Source organism: Neophocaena asiaeorientalis, unplaced genomic scaffold, assembly GCF_003031525.2.
Source record: "Neophocaena asiaeorientalis asiaeorientalis breed wild unplaced genomic scaffold, Neophocaena_asiaeorientalis_V1.1 scaffold391, whole genome shotgun sequence".
NCBI classification, from domain to species: Eukaryota; Metazoa; Chordata; class Mammalia; order Artiodactyla; family Phocoenidae; genus Neophocaena; species Neophocaena asiaeorientalis.
Window position 1 is genome coordinate 965,530 of NW_020174056.1, and position 23,294 is coordinate 988,823.

At 36.0% G+C, this 23,294-nt stretch overlaps 1 protein-coding gene across 6 annotated transcripts in view; it reads left to right on the forward strand.

The window, feature by feature from the left end:
* The window catches only part of WDR72 (WD repeat domain 72), a 203,667-nt gene that overhangs the window by 26,316 nt on the left and 154,057 nt on the right, over positions 1–23,294 (forward strand). For all 6 annotated transcript variants that reach the window (XR_003004428.1, XM_024754341.1, XM_024754342.1 and 3 more), the window contains 10 exons: positions 3,646–3,724; positions 4,819–4,993; positions 5,655–5,731; positions 6,760–6,879; positions 7,869–8,014; positions 8,396–8,492; positions 14,212–14,353; positions 14,975–15,220; positions 17,476–17,696; positions 20,222–20,417. Coding sequence is in view for 5 of the 6 variants with exons in the window: in XM_024754341.1 (XP_024610109.1) it covers positions 3,646–3,724; positions 4,819–4,993; positions 5,655–5,731; positions 6,760–6,879; positions 7,869–8,014; positions 8,396–8,492; positions 14,212–14,353; positions 14,975–15,220; positions 17,476–17,696; positions 20,222–20,417 (1,499 nt within the window). In the remaining variant the exon portion in view is untranslated. The remainder of the gene's footprint in view (positions 1–3,645; positions 3,725–4,818; positions 4,994–5,654; positions 5,732–6,759; positions 6,880–7,868; positions 8,015–8,395; positions 8,493–14,211; positions 14,354–14,974; positions 15,221–17,475; positions 17,697–20,221; positions 20,418–23,294) is intronic.

Genomic DNA, 23,294 nt, shown 5'->3' on the forward strand with positions numbered 1-23,294 from the left:
TGTTTAATCTAAAGGGGACAACAATAAATGAGACAAATAGCACAAAATAAGGTAATTGAAATAAACCTGAATAAACCAGTAATCTCAATTGAGTAAAGGGACTAAGCCCATCAGTTAAATTACAAAGATTGTCAGACAATTTAAAAAATAAAAACAGCATAAGGATATATAAAAGTTAAAAGTAAATGGATGGAAAGAGATTTATTGGGCAAATACTAATGAAATTAATGTTAATATAGCCATTTTAGCATTATATTAATAAATATATATAGTTAATAAAACCTTAAGGCAAAAAAGGCTTGACATTGATAAAGAGAGTTATTACTATTAATAAAATTTCCAACTACCAGTAAGAGATGACACTAGAGAGATAGGCAGGCAGGCACCCAGCCTTAGAGTCTTCTAGGATAGTGTTCATCAAACCTAAGCCTGCATCAGGACCACTTTCAGAGCTTGTTTAAATACAGATTTCTCGGCCCCATTCCCCGTGATACAGGTTTAGTAGGTCTGGGCTGAGGTTCAAGAACTTGCATTTCTGACATGTTCCTGGAGAGTGCTATGCTGCTGGTTTAGAGGAAAATATTTGAAATAGTGGGTACCCCACGTTTGGGGCAGTGAGAGAATGTGTGAGTTCAAGAATGACTTGGGAAAATCATTGGTGATGACACCATTCACTGAGAATGAGAACAAAGGAGGGAAGGTGTTATGCCTCATTTTAAGTACGAGGAGTGTGAAGTCCTGCAAGTCATCCAGGTGGAAACATCTAATTACTAGTTGTATGTGGAAATCTAGAGTCCAGTGAATAGGTCTGGGCTTCCAACATCATATAGTTGGTGCCTGCAGTCATGGGAGTAGATGACTCATCAAGAGAGAGTGTGAAATTTGAGAATGTAAGAAAGCCTAAGATACTAAGGAAAACCAACATTTAAGAAATGCGCGTAAGAAGATGGGAGCTTGAGAATGCCAAAGAAAACCCAAAAGTGTAACTGAAGACAAAAGTGAGTTTGAAGAATGTCATGGACTTGTAATTCAAGAGGGCAAACCAAACATTCATATGTATCTCCTTTCCCTCTAGATGCTTCATTAAAATTTGAGCAAAATGATAACAGTGTTATAAGCACACAAATATGAGAATAAGAATAGGGCCAAGAGAAAACAGTGTACTTTTTTTTTTTTACGGTACGCGGGCCTCCCACTATTGTGGCCTCTCCCGTCGTGGAGCACAGGCTCTGGACGCGCAGGCCCAGCGGACATGGCCCACGGGCCCAGCCACTCCGCGGCATGTGGGATCCCCCCAGACCAGGGCACGAACCCGTGCCCCCTGCATCAGCAGGCGGACTCTCAACCACTGCGCCACCAGGGAAGCCCAAAACAGTGTATTTTTGAGAGATAGAAAGTGGATGAAAGAGTAGTGACTGATTTATGTATCCATTGAACGAATTTTTATTGAAGCGCTCAAGTGGGGATGTACAGTTGAATAAGAAAGAAAGGCTCTTTCTCAAGGAGTTTTTAGGGGGAATATAATAATATTCTAATATTATATGTTATGGATTTTTTCCTGTGTGATTTTCTTTTCATTGAAATTTAAAAAAAATTTGGAAATTGTTAATTTTTTATAATTGAAGGTGATTTAATCTATGTACAAAGTTGGGGAACAGTATTTGAAAAGAAAAAGAAGAATGTTCATTTTAACAGTTACTTTTCATGTCTTCCTATTAGATACATAACTGAGCAGTTCCAGCTAAAATGCCAATGCTACTTTTGATATACAACACATTTGCTTTTCTTTCTTTAATAGAATTGATTGGCAAGGAGTCAATTTTTACTATGTGTTATTTTTGTATTTTTTTCCAATTTAAGGTAGAAAATAAGAAGATAAGCAAACAAACAGGGAAGGCATTAGAATCCAAGAGAGTTTAGAAACATTAGTATCACTGGGAGAGCTTTTATTGATGCCCAGGCTCCAACCTTAGAAACTGTGATTTAATTAGTCTGGCTTGATGTCTAGGTTGGGTCCCAGACATCAGTATTTTTAAAAACCTCCCCGATAAGTCTAACGTAGAGCCAGAGTTTTAGAACCACTGGTTTAGAGATAGAGTTATCTAGAAACAGGTTAACTGACCAGGAGCTTTGCAAAACCCCACATGCCAGGACCACAACACAGAGCCATGAAATTAGAATCTCTGAGGAGAAATTTTTATATATTCACAGGTGATTCCTGATGCACAGCTAGAGCTGAGAACCACACTGATAAACTCAGATTTTTTGTAGAGCTAAAATTTTATATTGATGGCTGCTTAAAGTTCCATTTCTTTACATATATATATATATATATATATATACATACACACACATATCCTTTCTTATTTTTCACACACACACACACACACACACACACACACACACACACTTTCCCCGTTTTATTGAGTTGCATGTCTTTTCAGATTACCTCAAATCCTTTCTGGCATACAGTTGGATATAAACAGAGAGAAATAAAATCACTATGAATATTTAGTTCTATATCTAGGACATGGTTTTTCAACCTCAGCACTAATGACATTGTGGACCATGGAAGAATTCTTTGCTGTGAGGGACTATCCTGTGTGTTGTAGGATGTTTGGCAGCATCCCTGGCCTTTCCCCACTAGATGCCAGTATCGTGTTCCTAGTTGTGACAACTAAAAATGTCTCTAAGCATTGTCAAATGTCCTTTGTGGGGGCAGAATCAGCCTAGGTTGAGAACCATTGATTTAAAGATTGATTTCCAGTGTTTGGCTAATAAAACCCCCAAAACCTGCAAACACCAAATGCATATAGCATTTACCGTTATTGGTCCGTATCTTTTGCTTCTTAATAGCAGCTCTCCCTTAAAGCCAATAAAACTTTCATTTTTCTTCCTTGGAAAATTTTGCTTATGTGTTGAAACTGTCAAAACTGAAGAATATTACCAAACAACTCTGAAACAGCCATTCTGGTTTTTGTGAACTGAAATCATACAGATTTAAACTGCCCTATACTGGATGTATTTGTAACTGTATTTCATAACTGTATCTGTATCTTTGTAACATATATGTAACCAAGTCAGAGTTTTCTAAACAATGAGAATTTTCTAACAATTTAGTGGCAAGGATGGTTTCAGGATTTCAGGAGAAGCAAAGAAATAAAGCGTATCAATGATAGACCAAAGGTGGCCTCTTGGTGGCACTGTTTATTTTTATAAAAATGATACCTGAGCTCCAGAAGATGCAACACTTGATGTATTATGTTTTTCAGAATATGTAGTTTAAATTCAATAAAATAAATCATTTTCAAGAAGATGCAGTTTCCATAGAAAGATTGTTGTACTGTCACTCTCCCAGGCTGTGATAGCTGCATCCCCACAATTTTTTGTAGGTCAGGTTGGCACTCAAGTAAGGTTTGTAGGCTGGTGGCAGGGTGTAATTACCAAAACAAAAAGACATAGATACAGCATGTCATCCCTGCTAATGACCACAACATTTTCTTGCCCAGTAATCTGTAACAAAAAGCCACATAAACAATCAGACTGCCTTTAAGTGCAGCACTAAAGAAAAACTTGGTGGCACAAAAATTATTCCAGCCAATTGAGTGGAAATGACAGAGAATAATACAAAGTTATCTCTGCTAGGGAGATGTGTGTTTGGAATGTCACCAATGGACAGTGCGTGGAGAAGGCCACACTTCCTTACAGGCACACTGCAATCTGTGTAAGTATGTTCACTTCCTTGAGAACATCTCCAGATGCTACAGCTGCTTCAGAGCATTTGCTAAGCACACATTTAAAGACATGTCTTTAGAGGGATTATTTTCTTGAATTTTTTTTTATCATTAGAATAGAATACTGTCAGTTATCATCTGTTATTTTTGGCATTTTTCTTTTCCCAAAGTAACTATTCAACCAATTATTTTTTCTTATTCTTTCTCTTATTTCTGTATCTTTCTAACATAGACAAATCTGAAAAACAATTTCCTTATTTTTCCTTAGTTACACTCACAAAACACACACGTGAAATGATTCCATTTTATTGACATACAGTTTTATAAAGCAAAAAAGTTTTTTTTTTTCTGCTTCCAGTTTAAACCTTTTTTGGATGAATAGGTTCTGAATTTCTTATTTATGAAAACAGAGCAAGAGGCACAGCTTTAATCTTTACAATAACTTCCCAATATTTAAAAGAGATTTTGGCTTTTGGTATGTGGACTCCAAGCATACGTAAGGTAGTCGCATGATTCCATGGTACTGACACTGTTCTTTATATTGTATGCATTGCTTTTAGCATTGATGACTTGCATTGAAACATTCATGAACTCCTTTCTGAGATCAAAACCTGAATAGCGAGAGAGCTTGTCAAGGGTAGATTATATTACTCAAACTTTAATAAAAGCCATTCTCAAAATTTATTTGGCACAAAAATTCCTCAAATGCTTTTCAAACATTTTTATTTCTTCTTAAGATGCAGCAGTGTTGCTAGGGTAAGAAACCTGTTTTTTGTTGTTCAGTTCTACATAGCATTTCAGAATTAATATAATTGTGAGCTTTCCATGATTTGGAATAAGATTAATTCTTCCCAAAAGAGTCCCCTTCTCCAGAAAAATGACCAAATGCAAGTCAGATAAACGGCAAAATTAACACTTCAGAAGTGTAGAATAATTGAACTAAAAGAAATTTTAGTTGTTATTTAGCCTAATACCTTAGTTGAATAGATGATAAAATTAAAATCCAGAGAAGTCTTCACCGCAGCCAAAATTATGTTAATTGCTAGTGATAATTAAACTTTTGCTTTGAATTCAATTTGCATAGTATTACCACTGCTCATTCCGGATGATAGGAGAAGGCTGGCTTCTGTGTTGTGGAGAATATCAAGATGTTCTTATAATTGATGCCAAAAGTTTGGTTATTATTCACACTTTCGTATCATCTCAGTCTCCGGATTGGATCAACTGCATGTGCATTGTTCACTCCATGAGAATTCAAGGTAAGAGTTAGGTATTATCTAACGCTAGAGATAGCGTATAAACATATCACCTTTGAATTATTTGTTAAATTACTGGGCAAGAGTTCAGAATGCTTCTTTATGTTTACCTACTGGTAGGGATAGCTCTCTAAGCCAGATCAAGAAAAACTGAGAACATCCATCCCAGTGGTTCAAATCACTGGAAAGTCAGCAAGAGGTCATGAGGAAGTGGAAAGAGGAGACACTGTGTTTCCATGACCCAGTTCTGCTTTGATACATTTTAAGAGTGACAAGCAGGTGTTTGTTGTGGATTAACAGGACTCTTGGATTTGCCATGCTGTATCTTCTGGATGTAGTAATGAAGAGAATTCAGTTCCTGTAATGAGGGAAGGCTGGCTCCTAACTTATTTCTGAAATAGGAAGGTGTAATTAGTATTGCCAGCGTGATGGTTTGCAATGTGGTTCTGCTTTTAGTGGTGCTCTCCTTTTACATGGGTGTCACTTTGAAATTGCAAAACAAATTTAGAATGTGATCTAAAATGTTTACTTTTTTAATTAAAAAAACAGCTGAGTATTTTCTACCCACATGCCCTGCATAATCCTTAAATGACTATGAAATGATCTTTAGAGTAACCAGTTATAACAGTGGTCAGCTTATATATGACCTTTGTTGCTTTTACAGAAGATTCTCTCTTGGTAGTGTCAGTAGCTGGTGAGCTCAAAGTATGGGATCTCTCTTCATCTATCAACAGCATTCAGGTTGGCTTGTGAAAATATCCTTTATTCTCCAATTTCAAGCATATGTATTGACATTTTTTAAATTATAAGAGTGTTACATTCTCATTGTTAAAAGTCCAAATAATGTAGAAGTATATAAGTTTTATGTCCATGTATCTCTCTTCTAAGTTGTGAGCATTGGTAACAATTGCATGGTATCTTTCCAACCTTTTCTCTGTATGTATACAAATGTTTTTATCTACACGCACATGTGCGCGCGCACACACACACACAAACATTGATTATAATTTAATATAAAAAATTCATCGTGGAATATTTCTCTGTCCCTTACAGCAGAAGACCCCATTTCTTCTGGCTCTTTGTGAGCTGTGGCAATGGGGGTAACATACACTGGGAGTCCAGTATATTCATCTGCTCCCTGGCATCAGGCTACAAGTCGAGGTGATGGACAAAAGAACAGTCATAGAATTTGTGCGGTTGACAGAACTGTTTCAACTGCCCCGTACTCTGGACTATCCTTCAGAATTTCTTGGTTGGGAAAACCTGGGAATTGTGTTGGCATACTGAGCGCAAAAAACACACACCCAGCATTATCAGAAACTTATTGAGAACATAGTATTGTAGGTGTTCTGTGCTGGCTACGCTTTTGTCTTTTCAAAACATTTTGTTTGTTTTTCTATTTTAGCAATTAAGATACTGCAAAGGTTTTTTAAAAAATTATTTTCCTTTATTTTGTTTTATCTTTCTGCCATATCTGAAAGTCAGTAACTTATTCATATCTTTATATTCTCAGTATCCTGCAGCAAATTTCCCGACAGAATGTTTGTTGAATGATTGTATATAATGAATTCTTGAATTCAAGTGGGTTTCCTTTTCATGGTTTCTTTTGCAAAGTAACTTTCTTAGTTCAGAAAACTCAAAAGGAAAGTTGGGTGCTTTTTTATAATAACAGTGTGATCTACTTCAGGTTTAGAGGGGAGCAGTCTTCTAATACAGTTTTATATAAATTAACTAGAACTAGTACTAAAACGTTTTTATTCCTTTTGAAGGAAAAGCAAGATGTTTATGAAAAGGAATCCAAATTTCTTAATTCCCTGAACTGCCGGACAATACGATTTTGCACGTATACAGAGAGACTTCTACTGGTGGTATTTTCTAAATGTTGGAAGGTATTATAAAATAACATAATAAGTACCAGTGATACACAAATGTAATTTGATTTTTATCTTGTTCAGTGCAACAACTATAAGAATGTGTTTTAAATATGATACAAACTTTTTATAATATTATTACCGCAGCAGGGAATTACTTGTCTTTTATGACTGAATTTTATCAGTTTTCCTCTCACTACACTGGGTAATTTTCCTTCCCAGGATATTGTATATATAAAGTATATCCTAATTTTATTAATAACAAACTATTATAATAGTGAGCATTTGTCTCAGATTATTTTAAAGAGTTGATGCCTGCACTTTATAGTTAGAAAGAAAACTAATACTTTTCACCTACATACATTGGTCTTATTTTTATATTTTTTTTCTTTTTCTGCTTTGTCACTACATTTGATTTTAGGGACTATATACATTCTTTTCTTGTGAATATATTCACTGACATCTCCAAGAAGAAAGGAAAGCTAAGTTACTATCATTTGATAGCATCCTTTTTTTCTCTAATGTTTCATATACTTGGCTCAGTTAACAAAACTATATTCTCTTACTTAAAGGCTTATATTTTTTAACTAAAATGTAAAGTAGATGGTTCAGCATGTACTTTAGGATTTCTATTGTATCAACTTCTTTTGTGTGTAATAAATTTTTCAAATGTTTAGGTTTGACTATACATATGGAAAGAATAAAATTGCATAGAAATTTTGGGATTTTTGGTCTCTGTGCATAATGGGCACATTCTGGAATGATACTGTCGGATGGTTTGTCCACTGAAACCTACCTAGGATAAATGTGAAAAAATAAGTACTAGTGAAATATTATCTTGGTCCATGAGTATAGTGTGGCCTGTTATGATACTTAATATTAATAATTAATATGTTGTTGCATTAACACTGTTATCTAAATAGTCTTGATAAGCATAATTTATCTTTCTCCTCGGTAGATTAGATTGGAAGCTTCTGTTAATGGGCATCATTCATTCTGTATTTTAGGTTTACGATTATTGTGATTTTTCTCTTCTTTGGACTGAAGTTAGTGGGAGCGGGCAGTTCTTTGCTGGTGGAGAGGTGCTTGCTGCTCACAGAATCATCATTTGGACAGAAGATGGTCACAGTTATATCTATCAGCTGCTGAACAGGTGGGCTCAGATGGGAGCGGCATACAAAACATTCAGGTAGAAAATGAACTTTGGGAGGTTTATTATGGAAAAATCCCCACATGCTGCCCATGATCAAAAACCAGAACAAAACAACTTTGGCACTAGAAGATTTACTCTGGGCTTGGTAGGCTTCAGCCTTTGTATAAAACAGCAGGGGATGAAGGAATGAGATTAACCATGTATAACTTGTACAGCTGGTGCTGGGTTTTCAAAAAGTCACTTGTAATTATTAACCCAACAATTTCTAACTAGAGTTTAGAAACTTGAATGGTACCATCCGGCTTTTGAAAGTGGGAGGGGAAAAAAACGAATAAAGAACCCCAAAGTTCTAAACTTTGCTTTTTATTTTTCACTATGCAGTGGGCTTTCAAAAAGCATATACCCTGCTGATGGAAGAGTGCTTAAAGAGACCATTTATCCTCATTTACTGTGCTCTACTTCTGTGCAGGAAAATAAGGTAATGCAAGAAAAGAATGACTGCCTCAAAGCTGTTTCACTCCACTTCTCAGATAAGTGTTGCTTTGTCTGTAACAGAGTCTGTCTTGAAAAAATTGAATTGAAGAATCACATCAAGTTGTTAACGAGAAAATTAAATCTAATTGTTAATGGCTACTGAAGAAAACTTTGCCTTTAGAAAAGTTATTTTTTAAGTCTGCTTAACTAAACAATACATATTTCTTATGGAATAATTATAAATGATAAAAAAGGAAGAATTAAAATTTCTAATTTTACCACCATACATATTCACATTTTTATTTTTTATATTTACTTATTTTAATTGGAAAATATTCAAATATTTGAAAGGTTGTAAGAATAGTACAATGACCAGACATATACCCTTTACCTAGATTCACCAATTGTCACCATTCGCCGTATTTATTTCCTCTCCCTCTCTCATTCTCTCTCTCTCTCTCTCCCCCACCATATATATATGCATACACATTTTTTCCACTGACCTTTCTAACAGATAGTTTGATACAAAGTTATTAACATTTTGATGTATCTACTTCATTTTTTAAAGTTTATCAAATGGCTTATATCCTGCTTTTTTTTATTCTTAAGGAAGCTGGATATTGAGATCATTTTCACATGCATTTAGCTATTCTTCTGAATAAATTTTCTTGTTAAAACAAATATAACTATGATTCCTGGCAGAGAGTTGAGGATGTAATTGTGGGTTTTCACTTGACTGAATTATATCTTTGACACTCTATGAAGCCTGAAAATTTAAGCAGTTAGTTTACTTTAGTGTCAATGAAAGTGTTTTTTTTTAACCTATTGGACTTAGTCATCAGTTAATTATCCAAAAAGGTATTTCATGGAGAATGGAGGAGTTTTGAATTATTGATGTGTCAAACAACGAAGCATGTTACGTTTTACAGTGATGGTTTGCTTAATTAGGCAGCATAGCTGCGGCAAATCCTATGGTTCAGTATCACCTCTTTAACATATCTGTGAGGTTTTGTTGCAAAAACTTGATTAAGACTGTCAGCCAAAAATTAGAACTCCAAGTGCCATTAGGGCATAGGCAAACTTTAGAGTTATGGTGTGGAACACTATTTCTAAAGTCATTCGTGGGTTGCAATAGAGCCTTGTTTTGCTGTTGATCACAAAAGCTTTATTGTGGTTTACTCAGAAAGGGATTTTAAGTTATTTTTTAAAGGACTTTCCCTTTTTTTCCTTTTTAGCTCCTGAATGCATTTTTACAAAGCACAGTTTGCCCTAAAAGCTAGATATAAGAAATGTCCTTTAGGAGCTTCTCGTCTACTGCAAATATCAATGCTATACATAACTATGAGGAAAAAGAACAGCGATTACAAATTAACTTAAAAAAATACTAATCTTATGGGAAGCCACCCTGCTTTGTGTCTCAAAAGATGAAGGCAGGGCTTCCCTGGTGGTGCAGTGGTTGAGAGTCCACCTGCCGATGCAGGGGACACGGGTTCGTGCCCCGGTCCGGGAAGATCCCACATGCCGCGGAGCGGCTGGGCCCGTGAGCCATGGCCGCTGAGCCTGCGCGTCCGGAGCCTGTGCTCCACAACGGGAGAGGCAACAATAGTGAGAGGCCCGCGTACCGCAAAAAAAAAAAAAAAAAAAAAAAAAGGTGAAGGTATAGATTTGTGAGTCTTCTGTCGATGTATAATTCTTGTTTAGACAACCACAGCTGTTTCTGTATCTTAAAAGTGGGAAGTACTTGGAAGCCAGTGAAAATGAATAGAATAATCTGAAACAAAAAGAAGCTGGTCTACGCATCCGTAGACCTTTGCTTGCCCTTTATCCGGCCAAGAAACTAAATTCAGACCTTGTTCTCCCTATTCAAAACATCACCAATATTCACTAAATATAAGACTTCTTACTGTTTCATGCAGTTACAAGGTAATGAAGGCATTTTCATGGTGTAGGGAGGTGAGTTTGATAGACACAATGATCTTAGAGAATTATGCTCTGTAAACATGTTTTTTGGAGTGATGCCATAGAATTAAATCCCAGTGTGTGACAGTAACATGTTCTCATGTGATGCCAGGAACTTACCTGCTGATGGAGTTGTAGTAGCAAAAATGGGGACTCCTCCTTCATTCCAACAGCTTTAGGAAAGTCTCCCTGGCTTGAAATCATAGCTGATGATCACTGAAACTTGTGGTAAGGGTCCTGGCTGCTGAGGCGAGGAACTGGGCTTCCCAGGGTCTTAGCTGTGGAGTAAAATAGCAGTGTTGAGGTGGGAGTAGATGGGATAGAAACAGCCTGAGGATTGCACATAAGGAATTTGGATGCGTGAACTAAGAGTAATGATAATGACGATGATGGGTAACTTCTTTTTTCAGTCCTTATTATCATTAAACATACACACTGCCTTATTTACATGAGTTTCCACCATGACCCCATTTTGAAACTGATGTTCAGGAAGGTTAATTCCCAGGATTTGAACCTAGGCAGTTTGGCCCCAGAGTCTGGGAATGGACTTTCGAGTGAGTTTCTCATTTGTTTTGAGAATGGATAATAAGAATCGTTACTGCTTATTGAGTATGTCCCACATGCCTGGAACCATACTAAGCACCTTACCTTTATCAACTCATTAATCCTGACAGTAATCCCATATAGTAGGTGCTTTTATTTATTAGCCTTCTTTCACAGTTAGAGAAAATGTGATATAGAGATGTTAAGTAAATTGCCTAAATCAAGTAATTGGCTCTTTTAATAGAGTTAGTATGTGCTAAAACCAGGATTTGAATCCAGGCATTTACCACAAGATAATTGTTTTTGTTTTTTTGCTTTTTTTTTTAAGAGTCTTTTTTTTTTTTTTTTAACATCTTTACTGGAGTACAGTTGCCTTACAATGGTGTGTTAGTTTCTGCTGTATCACAAAGTGAATCAGCTATACATATACATATATCCCCATATCTCCTCCCTCTTGCATCTCCCTCCCACCCTCCCTATGCCACCCCTCTAGGTGGTCACAAAGCACCGAGCTGATCTCCCTGTGCTATGCGGCTGCTTCCCACTAGCTATCTATTTTACATTTGGTAGTGTATATATGTCAATGCTACTCTCTCACTTCGTCCCAGCTTATCCTTCCCCCTCCCCACGTCCTCAAGTCCATTCTCTACGTCTGCATCTTTATTCCTGTCCTGCCCCTAGGTTCATCACCTTTTTTTTTTTTTTTTAATTAGTCTTCTGCCCATTTTTGGATTGGGTTGTTTGTTTTTTTGATATTGAGCTGCATGAGCTGCTTATATATTTTGGAGATTAACCCTTTGTCAGTTTCTTCATTTGCAAATATTTTCTCCCATTCTGAGGTTTGTCTTTTCCTCTTGCTTATGACTTCCTTTGCTGTACAAAAGTTTTTAAGTTTCATTAGGTCTTGAGAAAGAAAAACAGAGCTGGAGGAATCAGGCTCCCTGACTTCAGACTGTACTACAAAGCTAAAGTAATCAAGACAGTATGGTACTGGCACAAAATCAGAAATATAGATCAATGGAACAGGATAGAAAGCCCAGAGATAAACCCACGCACATATGGTCACCTTATTTGATAAAGGAGGCAAGAATATACAATGGAGAAAAGACAGTCTCTTCAATAAGTGGTGCTGGGAAAACTGGACAGCTACATGTAAAAAAATGAAATTAGAACACTCCCTAACACCATACACAAAAATAAACCTAAAACGGATTAAAGACTTAAATGTAAGACCAGACACTATAAAACCCTCAGAGGAAAACATAGGCAGAACACTCTTTTACATAAATCACGGCAAGATCCTTTTTGACCCATCCCCTAGAGAAATGGAAATTAAAAAAAAGTAAACAAATGGGACCTAATGAAACTTAATTCACTGTTAATGACTATTTTAATACCTCTTGGAGGATGGGTACTTCTTGTGATGGGTACTGGGTACTGTGACGAAAAATCAGAATCACATGATAAGGGGCTTTGAGGGAGTTTTCATGTGAACTAGAGAGGAAACTACTGGAAAGGAGGAGGATTGAGGTGTCAAGGAGTGGGTGTGAGCAAGTGAGGAATGGTAGTACAGAAGTGAGCGTAGAGGGAGTAACAGCGTATGGGGAGCATGGGCTGTAGGGGCAGCACATTTTGCTGGGAGGGAGGAGATGTGCTGTGACCAACTTCAGTAACCACCCAGCCTCTCTGGAGCGTCATCCTCATATCAAAATCATGAGAGAGCCGGACTACTCAATTTTAAGGTTCCCAAAGGTTGAGAGAGTTTGAGAAGCCAATCTAACCAAGTTTTATTGTACCATTTCTAACACCTACAAAAATGGTGGCCTTGAGAAGTATAAGACCCCAAAGTGCCTTCTGAATCTTTAAAAAAAAAAATTATTCAGAGAACTCACTTCACTGGAACTGTTTTTCTTCAATGCTCTCATTTCTTGGGACTATAGAGGATTACATATCTTGGTCTTGAATTAGTTTCTTATTCTCCTCTCGTCTTAGTTTCCTTATCTCTATAACAGAAATAATAATAATGATTATTTACTATGTAGCTTTGTTGTAAGGATTAAATGTAGCAATATTTGGGCCCTTAATATTCTCTAGAGCTACATTATAGAATTTTTCCACTAAAATAACTAAGTCTGGACCTTCAAACATGTGTTTTCTGACTAGAAACTATCATTTTCTTTAGGCTTCTTTAATTCTAGCACCAGCAGTTGGCTTTCTTTTCAGGGTGCCTTTTATTTGTACATCAAAAGAGGGTTTTGTTTTTGTTTTTCTAATCACTTAATCATTTTGATCCCTTGTGTGTAATCTCTATATACAGGTCTGCCCAAAGAACCTCTACACTGCACTGAGGTACTAGGGAGATTCTGAACCCATTCACTAGTGAAAGTGTATCTTTAAGAGCTCTGGTACCCAATATTCATACTGTGCCACAACAAAACTATATATTTATATATATAAATATATTTATGTTAATTATAACTTATACATTTATTTTTACTAGTATCTATCTATCTACCTATCTATCTATCTATCTATATAAGTTATGAATTCATTTTTCTTTGTGGCCATTTGGGAAGTTTGAAATCAAGTATGTTAAATCTGAAAAATGGTCAAAAGAAAGTAGAAAGCATAATAATACCACAAAATTACCACACAAATATTAGTTGTTGCTATTTTAACTGACAATTGGAACTGAAGGGATCATAAAGAAATCAGACCTCCTCAGTGGACGGTACAGCACTGTCATCAGGACGTGGGCTCTTGAGTCAGAATTACTGGACTCAAAAGCCCACTGCCATCTATATCACCTTAAATAAATTAACCTCTTCCCTCTCAGATTATTCATCTGTAAAATGAAGACAATGATAGTACCAACTTCACGGGATTATTGTGAGGACTACTTAACTGAATACATGCAAAGACCCTAACAGTATACGTAATACATACACTGAACGTGTTCAATAAATGTTAACTATTCTTATTAACTCTCTGAAATCTAGCTGATGACTTTGCTTCTTATTTCATAAAAACTTTTTTGTTTTGAGTAAGAGGACTATTTCACTTAATTTACTTGAAATTTTTTAAACAGTGGGAAATAAATGGAAATAATTTAGTTCATCTATGAAGTCTTGTTCCTTCATTTAAAAACAGTGGCTGCCATTATATAGATTTTTCTGAAGATATTTTTTCTACATAAATGCTAACTTTTGTATTTGGACCAGAGCCTTCCCTTTGTTATGGGCTACATGAATGAAAGGAAAGAGCCTTTTTATAAGGTACTTTTCTCTGGAGAAGTCTCAGGAAGAATTACTTTGTGGCACATCCCTGATGTTCCTGTATCCAAGTTTGATGGTTCTCCTAAAGGTAAGACAATTTCTATTTCTAATCACTTGTCTTCTGAGAACTACTTTATAATTAAGTCAGTGTTTTTTTTTTTAAGTTGAGTAATATGAGTCAACAAACAAGAAAAAGTTCTCATGTACCACTATGCATTAGATGCTAACATAAAAGTAGTATAAACATGACGCTTATAGATCTTATACAACAATGCAACAAGTGTAATTCAAATTAACATCAACTTAACATGAACGATGTTTTATAGACTTGAAATGAATGTTGACAATATGAATATAGGATAGACTGATAGACCATATTCATATTTTTGAATTTGTCATGTCCATATCCTGTACCCCTTTTCAACCAATTTCTCTATTCAAAAGAGTTTCTCCATTCTTTTCAGTTGACTTAAGTCTAAAATGAATGCACTAATACACATCTATTCTTCCGAGGCTCCTTGAGGGAGAAAGAATCAATAAAATAGCATTTGGAGTGAAAGCAATGGATGGCAGAACTTTTCTGCCTATAACGTACTGTTAGGATGGCGAAAGAGTCTCTATGTTCCCCAAAGCATGGTGCCTTGATAATATTTTCTATATCTATGATGAATTTATAAACCAAATTTTCCCTTATGTGTTTTCCTTTTAGAGATACCAATAACTACCACCTGGACCCTTCAAGATAATTTTGATAAGCATCATACCATGTCACAAAGTATTATTGACTACTTCTCTGGGTTTAGAGATGAGAATGGAATTGTGGTTGTCACTTCATCAGAGTATGTTCCAAGTCTTGATAAACTAATATGTGGCTGTGAAGATGGGACAATTTTCATTACACAGGCTTTGAATGCTGCCAAAGCAGGACTTCTAGAAGGCGGTTCTTTACTAAAAGGTCATTGAATTTTATTTGACCCTATTTATTTAATTTACCTAAGCTTCAACTTTAATAAGCTATACTAAGAAGATTGCTGAAGCTTAAGAAAATTACAGGCATTTGCTAATAAATTTGTGCATGTTTTAATGTTAAAGTAAAACGCACATATAGGTTTTTTTAAAAAGTCAAACAGAAGGTTATACAATGAGAAATACATTTCTCTCCTTCTTTGATCTTCCAGGAAGATCACCAAAGGCAAGTGCTAATAAGTTTCTTTATACACTTTTTGAAATTTCCTATGCATATATAAGCATATAACAAAAGAGCAGTATACATTCTTTTAATTATATTATAAAAATAGAACCACATTCTACACACTTTACTAAAATGTCCTTAATAAAATATTTTGGAGCACATTCTTTATGACTTAATTTTAAATGATTAATAATGATTGAATTCTAATTTAAAAAATCTCCTATGATGGGTGTTCAAGTTTTTTCTTGTCTTTGGCTACTATAGACAATGCAGAATTAACTATCTTTGCACATATATGTAGGTATATGTATAGTATTAATTTCCAGGAGTAGAATTACTAGATCAACCTTTATGTGTATTTTTAATTTTGAAAATATATCTTAAAATGTTCTCCAAAGTACATCAATATACATGTGTGTCCACTAACACAGATGTATGAGAATACCTTTTCCCCCAAGCCTTAGCCAACTTACTGTGCTATTCAATTTTTTAATATTTGCCAATCAGGAGAAAGTGGTATCTTCCTGTTTTAATTTTTTTGGTAATGAAATGTAAATGTGTTCTTATATATCTTTGTGCACTGCAACAGTGAAAATCTCTTAAATAAAGACCATTATGCAATAAGTTGTCTTATGTAAAGGAAAGAAATATAGGAGGTGATTGAGATTTGGGGCTGTGTAGGTAAATTTGTATACCACTTTTCATTGTATGGACCCTACTAGACTACAAGGTCCTGACAGACCAAATATCAATTAAAAAAAAAAAACAAAACCGAAACTTGTTACATTGCCTATTGCTGTTCTCAGCTTACTTTGGCTACTTACTAAATGTTCTAACTTTTCAGTGATTCAGTGATTGACTGAAATAGAGGAGTGAGTAGCAATAAAGCAAGGAGAGGTAATACATCACTTTACATCTCAATGGCTGCTGTTAAAAGTTAGTAAAAAAGCTTAAGACCTTAGCATATTTTATCTAGGCTGATTTATCTTATCCTGAAAACAAGCAGAAACCTACATTTGATCTTTAGCATCTGAATTAATATTCATCTTGGTTTGCTAGTGGATATAAAGCGAGAAGGTACCTGACGGAATAGAAGTAATAATGATTCTTTGGGACTCATTTTCAATGTGAATAAAGAGAGTTTGTGGTCTGTGGTCCTCTCCAGTTTTTTTAGGTTTAGCTAATAATGAAGGAAGAAGCAGTGTGGAAACTGGGTGTCAGTAAGCCTGTGTTCTAATACAGCTATGGTATGAAACACCTAGGTTCCTACCAAGTGCCAGTGCTAAGAAATTATGGACATTATTTTATTTATTCCACACAGTAGTCTTGTGTGAAGTAAGTGCTGTTATTATCCCACTTTTTCAGATGCAGTACCTGTGGCTTAGAGGGAAAAGGCAAGTTGTCCACAGTGACACATCTAGTAAGTGATAGACCGAGAAAAACAAAGCCAGATTTGTTTAACAGCAAAGCTGTGCTCTTAAATATTACGCTGTGTTTCTTCACACTTGGATTCAAGCCACTTAACCTCTCTGAGCCTCAGATACTTTTATCTGTAAAACAAAATGGTGGAACTAGGTAATCTGTAATATCTTTTAAAGCAAAAATATTCCATGAAACTTTGCTTTTCTTTTATACTAGACTTGGTCATGCTGTTTTAAAGGACAGCAGTAGTGTTCTGAGATTACTTTTGTAGAGACAAAATGTATAAATTGTTCACTGTTTTAGAACAGAGTTTGCTATTTCATGGCAGTGGAATTGGTAACTTGCTAACATCCTTAAAGAATTAATAGACTTTGAACAACCAGATTTAGTGCTCCATCAAAAGCACGACCTGGCTTATAATGAGGCACTTGCCTTTTGAGAGAATCCAAGGGTTGTTCATTAATTTTCTTAGTCAACTGCCTACCTTTAATTATATGTAGTTTCCTTACATTAAAAATTTATAAAAGAATATCTCTGGACTATTTCTTGAACAAAAATAACTCTTTTTAATTATTTGGTGTTTGGTTGTTTTCCAGATTCCCTTCCTCAGAAAGTTCTCAAAGGCCATCACCACAGTGTTACTTCCTTGCTTTATCCACATGGTCTCTCTTCAAAATTAGACCAAAGTTGGCTGGTGTCTGGGGACCAGGACTCATGGGTCATCTTGTGGGATATCTTTACTGAAGAAATTTTGCATAAATTCTTTTTGCAAGCTGGTTTAGTAACGAGTCTTTTGATGTCACCAGAGAATTTCAAAGTAAGTTAAGATAAAGAGTGAAACATAACACATAAATTTAAGTTATACATATAACATTTCAGAATGTTTAAAAAATGTAAGGAAAAAAAAATGTAAGGAAAAATAACCCATATTTCCACAGAAAAGAAAAAACCATAATGTAACTGGATGATTTTTATGAATTCCTTTCTTATATTTTATGCATTTTATTATTTTTACAGCTTATACAGATAATTTGGTTCTAAAGCAAAGGTCTCATCAATTCGTGGCTTTACAAAAGTCAGTTAATTCTCTTTAAGTACTTATACGTTTGTTCTTTTTTTTTTCCTAGTTCTACATCTTAATTTTTAATGGAATTTTCTTTTTAAATAAAAGTAATGGACACTCAATGGAAAAATAAATATGTAGGAACTGTAAATTAAAATTAACTTTTGCCTTCAACAATTTAATAATAATAATGATAGTTACACTTTCTTTTTCTTAAATAGATTTTTGTTTACTCTTTCATTTATTTAACAAATGACGAGCTTTAACAAATTTACGAGCATCTACCTTGTGCTGAGCAAAGGAAATACTTTCAGGTATAATTTTCTCATGCAATGTCAGCTTAAATTCAGTTTTCATAAAGCTGATATCTTTGATAAAATATGGACAGCCAAATTTTGAGTTTTCTGAGTTTATAAGCTAGTTGATTGACTTGTAAACATTATTTCTCCATAGTAATGTTATGAAAAATCAGTTCCAAAGTAAAATCAGAGAAAACTTGCACTGTATTTTTGTAGTAAGAAAAAATGAAAGCAGTATTTCAGGAACAGAAATGATTAACCAAAACAGTAAAACAAAGTTAAGTGACCCCTCCCCCCCCCAAAAAAAAACCTATGTGGTGATTTGGGATACCTTGATATATCTTTTATTCCTGAAGTTCTCCCTTTTTCAAAAAATTTTTTTTTTCTCTCAGCCCCAGGACCGTAGTCCAAGTCAGTTCCACTCCTGACCCCTTTTACTTCTGCCTCAGTCATAGATGATTTAACTCCAAGGATCAGGACACATTCAAAGTCAAATAAAAAGGGAGTTTATTGAAAGGGCACAAGGGGCAATCCCTAGGCATCCAAGACAGAGCACTAGAGCAAGGACCTACAGTGGAACTTAAATTCAGAAACCAAGGTTACTCTTTGAATCCACTGCTCCAAAATGGTCTGCTTTTCTGTGATTGCTCCATTCTCTTGCCTCTTCCTATGATTTCTTTTAGCTTTACAATTTCAAACGCCTAGAAAAGAGAATCTGATTGGCCTAGTGTGGGTCTCTAGTATACGTCTACTCCTGGCCATAGGATCTGTGTTCACGTGTTATGTGTGTTCTCTTGTGTTGGAGGTGTGTGTGAGTTTCCTGAAGTACACTGGGCTGTCTATTCTAGAGACTGGGGGTCAGGAAGGTTCTCCAAGAGGTAATAGTTGGGCGGCAATGCCATCTGTGCCCCATTCTACAAGTCCAGGCTCCCCATATATCACACCTGCCATTTTGTGATCCCCCCCTCCCCACCTCAGAATATCTGTAGTCTCCTTTACAAGTATTAGGAAAAATAACAAGTTCTCCAGTGCCCCACAGAGAGAGGTCAGTGATGAGCACTGGGAGATTCTTCAGGAACCCTAGCTGATGCTTTTAACATAGCAGACGAAAGTCTGGCCAGGTGCCTTAGTCAAAGTAGGAGCATCGACATAGCAAGATGGTTAGAAAAGAAAAAAATAGCAGAGGAACTACCCACTGCCCCTTCTCACCACACCCCAGCCATACCCACTGATGGGCTGATCAGTGCATGGACCTCGTGGTGAGGCACAAAGCTGCCCTGTAAACCTCTCCTAGATGAGCCTCAGCAGCACCCAGCAAGAATAGTCTTTGTCCTAAACTATGCTGAAGGTAACCACATGCTGACATTCTTGAAAGTATCTTAAGAATCTTTGTCCTGTGAGACTATTTTTGGTCCCTGTGTCTTTGAAGCTGTACATTCAGTTGGAACTATCTAATGCTTACCTCTTTTAGATTGTGTCTACACTGAGTTTCCTGTTTGGATTAGAATCTGTATAGTTCTGGGAACAGCACCAAATCACATTTTGAGGCTCTAAGTGGAAGATATCAGCTCATGATACCCTTGGGCCTAAGCTTGTGTCTACAAATAGCTTCTTTTTGTGGCAACAAATTAGTTCTGGGGTTTATTTTATTCTGCATTATTTCCGATGTCTGCCTCGCTGCCTGAATCTGCTGAGTGATGATCAAGTCCTTCATTTATCTTATAAGTAGATCTGGCCTGGAATTCTCCTCTTTACTTGTGTCTTTTGACCTTCCTAATAGGTCTTTGAATTTAAAATCTGCTTGGTTTGTAAAGCTCCCCTGTGCAGCGTTATGTGGAGAGGTGCTAGAGCAAGCAGAACTGTCATTTTGTAAATGGGATTTTAACAAAAACTTATGTTACTAGGGGGGAAAATCTGATTTAATTTTAAAGAAAGCATTTGACTATTAGCTTAAAAAGAATGCCATTTTTTTTTCCATAGCTACGAAGTCATCAGGTAATTTGCTGTGTGTGCAGTGACCATTCCGTGGCTCTCCTTCACCTTGAGGGGAGGAGGTGCCTCCTGAGCGCCCGAAAGCACCTTTTCCCTGTGAAGATGATAAAATGGCATCCCGTCGAGAACTTTCTAATTGTTGGATGTGCAGATGACTCTGTATACATCTGGGAAATTGAGACAGGTAAATTGAAATTTTACCCCTTTTCATCCTTTATATCTTTATGCATCAAAGCATTTGGCTGGGTGGAGAGTTCCAGAAAAGGCACGGTGATGCCCTCACTTGCTTTTACCTTTGGTTGGGCTGCATTTAATGGCTTCGTTTGAAGGTATGTATGGAAAATAAACACAACGGCCCAAGTCAGATCCTAACCCACTGATGATTACCTGACAGAGCAGTGCGCAGGAATGAGCCGGATATTTCTGGAAGCTATAAATAAAAACATAAGTTATCTACTTTAATTATTAACAAGAGAGAAATTTAGTGTCCTACTACTAGTCTCAGTCATTGAATTCTGCTTTCTTCAGCATACTTACCATCTCAGCAACATTTTGAGCTAATTGTTGATCAGTAATAATGGAATATAATTAATTACAAAACTCCAAAATGTTGAGTCAGGGGAACTGAAAACTGAGTGGTTCCATTGAACTTTTGATGTCAGAGCATAGAGAATGTATAGTCTGAACTTTTAAGTTTTTCAAAAAGTTTTACTATATAACTTAAGATTGAGAGTAACACATTTCAGGCCAATGCTGGGAACAAATCAAATAAAGCAAGGTAACGAATGAATGTGAGTCAAGGGAGTGCCCTGGAGAGTACATTTTACTGAAACCATTGCATGATTTGTATTGATTAATCAGTGGTGGCTTTATGCTGGGTGTTGTGAACAGACTGGATAGCTTACAATAGTTTAGAGCCATACTTCACCAAAATAATTGCTATTTTCTTTACATTTGACTTTCATGTATTAATGACGATGGCACACGGAGGATGCAAGATAATACCACCTTACATTTGTGCTTTGCTTTACAGCTTTGATGGGCCTCATGCTTATTTCCCATTAGATTATCACAACTTCTAGGGTAGGTAGAAGCGGTATTATACCCCATTGCATGGATGAGGAATTTGTTGCTCTGATCTGTAAGTGTGCTAGGTTACACCCTAGTAAGTGGTGAACCAATATGAGGCCCCCCTCCCCGTTGTTCTTTGCACATATTCACAAGATTAAGAGAGTTTAGAATTCTTAGGTAATCTATCAACCTGAGTGATGATTGAGTATAATGGATCAAATAGGTTCTAATGCCTGGACTTGCCTCCAGGACCTGCAAGCAAAAACTGTATGATCTTGGACAAATAACTTGGCTTCACTGCTTGTCAATCTGCTCACCTATGAAATAGGAATAATAATACTTGTCTTCCTATTAGGATTAAATTAACAAATACCTACAATTCTTGTAAACAGAGCCTGTAGATGCCAAGTCTTTAGTAAGAGTTAACTATTATTAATATTATTTAAAAATGCAGCAAAATCTTGATTTGTGCTAGTGAAATATGGATCTGTAAAACACATACACTTATAAATGTGGGCAACTGCATTTTTTAATGGTTATGATAGCATGTATGTATGTATTTATTTATTTTAACTTTTTATTTTATATTGGCATATAGTTGATTAACAACATTGTGTTAGTTTCAGGTGTACAACAGAGTGATTCAGTTATACATATACATGTATCTATTCTTTTTCAAATTCTTTTCCCAATTAGATTGTTACAGAATATTGAGCAGAGTTCCCTGTGCTACACAGTACATCCCTGTTGGTTATCCATTTTAAATATAGCGCAACTGCATTGTCTTTAATTGTGAAATTGTAAATACTTGCTAATCAAACATATTTTTTCCTAGAAAATGGAGTCTAGCAAGAATAAAAAAAATCTGGGCACTCATAAGTGTTTATGGTTCCATTGCCCCAGCAGGACACCTTTCAGGCTATGCAACTTTTAATTTATCTGTTCCTGATGGGGCAGGCGGTAAAGAAGGGAAGCCAAACCACTAGTACTTCTTGAAACCATATTATTCCCACGTCGTATTTTAATTGTATTATTTCTTTTTATGCTCCCAAGATATATGACCAAATGTAGAACAGTTGAAAAATACAGAGAAACATAAAAAAAATCCAAATAATCCTATCCCACTGCCTAAAGATAGCTGCTATTTATATTTTGATCTACTTTCTGTCAGACATCTTTCTATGTCGATAAATAGATGTCTATATTATATTTCAGTCACAGTCCTGGCCAGAAATTGAAGTCAACCCAGCTGGGTTAAGTGAAGAGACTTTAAGGAAAGGACCCTTTATAGGGATGTGGATAGGGATTAAGGAACAGACAAGGAGTGGATAGTGAGGCCATCACCCAGACAGTAGCAGTATCAGGAAGCTCTTACCACCTCTAGGGCTGAAGTGAAAGACAAGAAAATAGTGGTACTGGAACCCAGTTAAGCTGAAGCCAAAGAGAAGTGGATACTCCCTGGGATCATGGAAGAGAAACAGCTCCCACCAGAAATGCAGTACTGATACAAAGAGAGAGTTGGAAGAAATTCTCTTCTCTCTCCTTCTGCAGTCACCATCTTCATTAGTTTAATCCAACTGGAAGTCAGAAGGATATTCAGTTCTAGGCATGAGCCAGGGGCATAGAACAGGACACAGAAGGGTATTGGAAGGATGGAGTGGGTTGTCAAATGGACAATAATTGCCATATTGGCCATTATGGACACACCATACTTAAACTCAGGAATCTCCTATAGTTGGTTATATATATTGTTTCCTATAAAAAAAAAAAGCTTGTTTTAAAATGGCCATATAAAATGATATGCACATGTTTAGTGCCCAGTTAACTTATAGGATATTTATTCCAAATGAAGCTATGAGGCTGTTTATCTCTTGGTGATCTACTGTAATAGGTTATAAACAACCATAACTCAACTTAAGCTTATTATTGGTGAAAATGTTACCAATAATTGTATCATTGCCTTCACGTTCGTGATGTGCCTCTTCACTTT